The 3,702-nt window shown below is 60.9% G+C and overlaps 1 protein-coding gene across 1 annotated transcript in view; it reads left to right on the top strand.

The window, feature by feature from the left end:
• The window catches only part of ST8SIA2 (ST8 alpha-N-acetyl-neuraminide alpha-2,8-sialyltransferase 2), a 67,157-nt gene extending 66,615 nt beyond the window's left edge, over positions 1-542 (top strand). The window contains exon 9 of the mRNA XM_012732669.1: positions 257-542. Within this exon, the coding sequence (XP_012588123.1) occupies positions 257-542 (286 nt within the window). The remainder of the gene's footprint in view (positions 1-256) is intronic.
• Positions 543-3,702: the final 3,160 nt, after the last annotated feature.

Raw genomic sequence — 3,702 nt, 5'->3', positions numbered from 1 at the left:
GACCTTGTCTAGTCCAAAGGCTGGCACCTCCTCTGTACGAGAGTTAAGCCTCCCCTTTGGAGCCAATGAAAGAACACCCCGCCACACGAAGGACTGCTAGAAAAACATCCCCCCTTGCCCTTAGAGAAGCAGGAGCCAGCTGGTCTCCACAGCCCTGCAGCGACATGCCCCTGGGCAGGGTGACGTGTCCGCGTCCTGCAAAGGCCTGCTCCCAAACCACGTCACCTTTGGCGTCTTTCCTCCTTGTATTTTTCAGGTACTGGCTGACCAACAAGGTCCACATCAAAAGACCCACCACCGGCCTCTTGATGTACACCCTGGCCACGCGTTTCTGCAACCAGATCTACCTCTACGGCTTCTGGCCCTTCCCGCTGGATCAGAACCAGAACCCCGTCAAGTACCATTATTACGACAGCCTCAAGTACGGCTACACCTCCCAGGCCAGCCCGCACACCATGCCCTTGGAGTTCAAGGCCCTCAAGAGCCTGCACGAGCAGGGGGCCTTGAAACTGACTGTGGGCCAGTGTGACGGGGCCACGTAAGGGCCCCCGGGGACTCGGTGGCTCACACTTCCTGCCGACTACACCACAGGCAGGTGGGAGTCGGGGCGGCGCAGACTCTAGAACAAGCAGGCTAGTGGTTTTCTTTGTTCAAGTGTAAAACAGTGACCAGAATATATATATCTCTACCTGCATATATATATTGACCTGAGTATTTATAACTGTGTGGTGTTCATCTAGCATTAGGCAGATAAGCCACAGGAAGAAGGTGTGGAGAACCCCACCCGCTTTAGATGGAGACTGGGTCCATCTTTGGGGGGGCAGAAGGACTTAAAAAGAAGTCGGTCCCGTGACTTGGGGGGACCTGCCGCCTCCCGCATGGGGGCGCTCAGGCCTCCGGGGTGAATGGAGAGCCATGATTGGCAGCTGCCCCGAGCCCCTGAGGTGTGTGGATTCTGGGCAGGCCCAGACCCAGAGGGACACTTGACCCAAGTCTCATGGAGACAGGGAGGCTGGAGCACCCGCCGGCAAGCAGCAGCAGCCACATCCGCAGGGCGGGCCGGGCCCCCCCCAGCTGGAGGCCACTAGAGTCCACTGCCCTGGAGAGAGCCTCAGCGGAGCCAGCCCTGACCCGCAGGGCCTCTGCAGTGGGGCCAGCCGGCTCGGGAAGTCCCGTGGACAGGTCGTGCTCCGGCTTACCAAGGACATGGGGCGGAACAGGCAGAAGACGCTCACGAGCTGTTGTATTTCAAACTGTGTTTTCGAAAAATCGCAGCCGCCCGTTTAGGGCCAGTGCTCGCCCCGAAGTAAGGCAGAAGAGCTTCCAGTTGGGGACCGTGGCAGGTGTGCTTCAAATCCGCTGGAGTCTGCCAAGGAGGAGACCTGAGGGCGGCGCTTGGGGCACCCTCCTTCCGGCTCTGTTGCGATGCCACAGGACGGGCTGGACTGCCCCCTTCGGCCACCAGGGAAGCCACAGCAGAAGCTCAAAAGGGCACTGTCAAGATAAATGTCATCCTTTCTAAAACACCCACAGTTGCCTTCCCGGAGCCCCACAGAGACCCAGAACCCCGGACTCCAGCCCCGTTTCTCTGCAACCGCGCTCTTTGTCTGCAGCTTGCGTTGTCCACACCAGGGCCCTGCGGCCAGACTCCTGTGCCACTGTCACTCTGTGCCACTTTCCCACCGTGAGCGCCAACACTGAGGTTTTCAACTCTGCAGGGAGAGGTTCCAACGTCCACCCCGTCCCACCACCCTCCGCACCGGTGATCTTGAATTTTGCAAAATCCTTTTTCCCCATTAAGATTAATATTCAACTCTTTTGTGAACCCAAAACCCTTGTGGTATCAAAGACTGGGCATCACCTGGGGAGAGCTGGGCTGGATGCCAGGGACTCAGAGGCTGGACGCACCGGTCCTGTGGACAAGCCGCGGCCGACGTGAAGGCCTGGACGCGGGCCCTCGGCTGGGAAATAGCCGTGTTCTAAAAGGTACTCGAAAGATAAGTAAAAAACCATTATCTTGAAGGTGACGCGAGTTAAGAAAAATAATCAAGCTCTGCTCCCTGGCATGTGAGACCGGACATAACTAATCAATAGCAATCGAGAACGAGACGTGGGCTCTGAAGCCATGGCCGGCGGGCAGCGCACGGCGGCCGCTTGGCCTTTAACCCACCCGAGGACGACACCACGTCTCGGTGTCTTTCCCGTTGTTCTTATTTTCACTTAAAGGTTTGGGGTTTTCACTGAGGTTTGGGGTTTGCATTCTAAAACGAATGTTTGAAAAAGCAGCGGCGCTAACAGCCTTTGTGGGAACGGAGCGACTTGATGCCTCCCCAGAAGTTGAAATAATTAGGATCGCGTTTACGCTTCTCTGGAGCCTGTCCTCGTGAGCGTCTCCACGGCCCTGGAGAGACACTGCACTTCTGAAGTTTGCAGTGCCTGGGAGACAGGCGGAACTGCCAGCGGGGCCTCGGCAGATCAGCCTCAGGCCTTGGGCTCCAGAATGTTCCAGGGGTGAGCCCCGGGGGGACCCCCAGTGTCAGGTCTTGGAGTTGGGCTGCGTTCCGTCCGCAGCACCCCGCCCCGCAGAGCCAGAGCTCCTGGGAACCGTTTCCATTTTGGCTCACCTGGCCTTGGCTCCTGCAGCCGCGGTGTGGGGCCACGACAGGAGCCCTGGCCGCTGCCCTCCAGCTCCTCCCGGAAAGGCCGCAGAGCCAGCACTACCCGCCGACACCCTTCGCCCGATCTGGGGCCCAGAGCTGCCCCGGAGTGACGGCGGGAGCCGCCAGCACCTCGGTTTCCCCATCTGGGCACTAGCGGTCAGAGGGCAGCCTGGCCGCCCCGACCCCCCTTCTTAGAGCCCAGAGCCACAGGGCCCACGTGGCCTCTGGCCCAACCAGCCTGGGTGGCCCGAGCAGTCTGGGCCTGTCCCTCAGCAGCAGCCCGGCCCGCCGCCTGGCGAGGACGGCGTCTCGGGCTCCCAGGCCAGGTAGCCCGTACTGGCGCCACAGCCAGGCCTCCCGGCACCCCAAGCCCCAACCGACCCCCACTATCAACTGCCTGCTTCGCTGAAGACATGGAATCACCTGAACTGAGGTCTCTTGTCAAAGTCCCCTCATCCCTCTCCTCCCGCCCGTCTCTGAGGAGGCAGCGTCCATCCTTTCGCCAGTAACAACTCCTTGGTGCCCTCGGTCCGGGGCCACCAGCGCACGCCCGAGCCTGCAGCTCCTCCCCCTCCCCGCGGGCCGGCCCTGGTGCTGCCCGATGCCCCTGGTCGCCTCGCCCGTGGGAGCAGCCAGCGTACGTGCCACCTGCAGAGGCCCCTTCCCGGGCCCGAGCTGTCCCCTCCCCTGGGCTCTCCGTGCCCCCTCGCTGCCCAGGAGTTCACATTCTCGAGATATTTTTCCTCCTTTCCCAAAGCCGCTTCCACATTATTTATGTATTTATTTATTTATGTATTGATGATTTATTTATGACACCCCCACCTTGACCTGTTAGGACCCTGTTTCCCCCGTTCCCGGCCTCCCGGCGGAACTACAGGCGTGGGCGGCCCCTCCGTGGCCCCCTCTTGCGGCCTCCGGCTGCCCCAGACCCCAACTCCCTGGGCCCCAGGCTGGGCGCCCTGGACGCGCCCCTCCGAGAGCACCATCATCTCCACCGTCAGCTCTGCACCTCCGGGGCCAGGCCATCACCGCCCGCCTTGCC

Source organism: Condylura cristata, unplaced genomic scaffold (assembly GCF_000260355.1).
Source record: "Condylura cristata isolate star-nosed mole 26May11 unplaced genomic scaffold, ConCri1.0 scaffold00035, whole genome shotgun sequence".
Classification (NCBI taxonomy): domain Eukaryota; kingdom Metazoa; phylum Chordata; class Mammalia; order Eulipotyphla; family Talpidae; genus Condylura; species Condylura cristata.
This window is presented reverse-complemented; position numbering and strand designations above follow the sequence as displayed.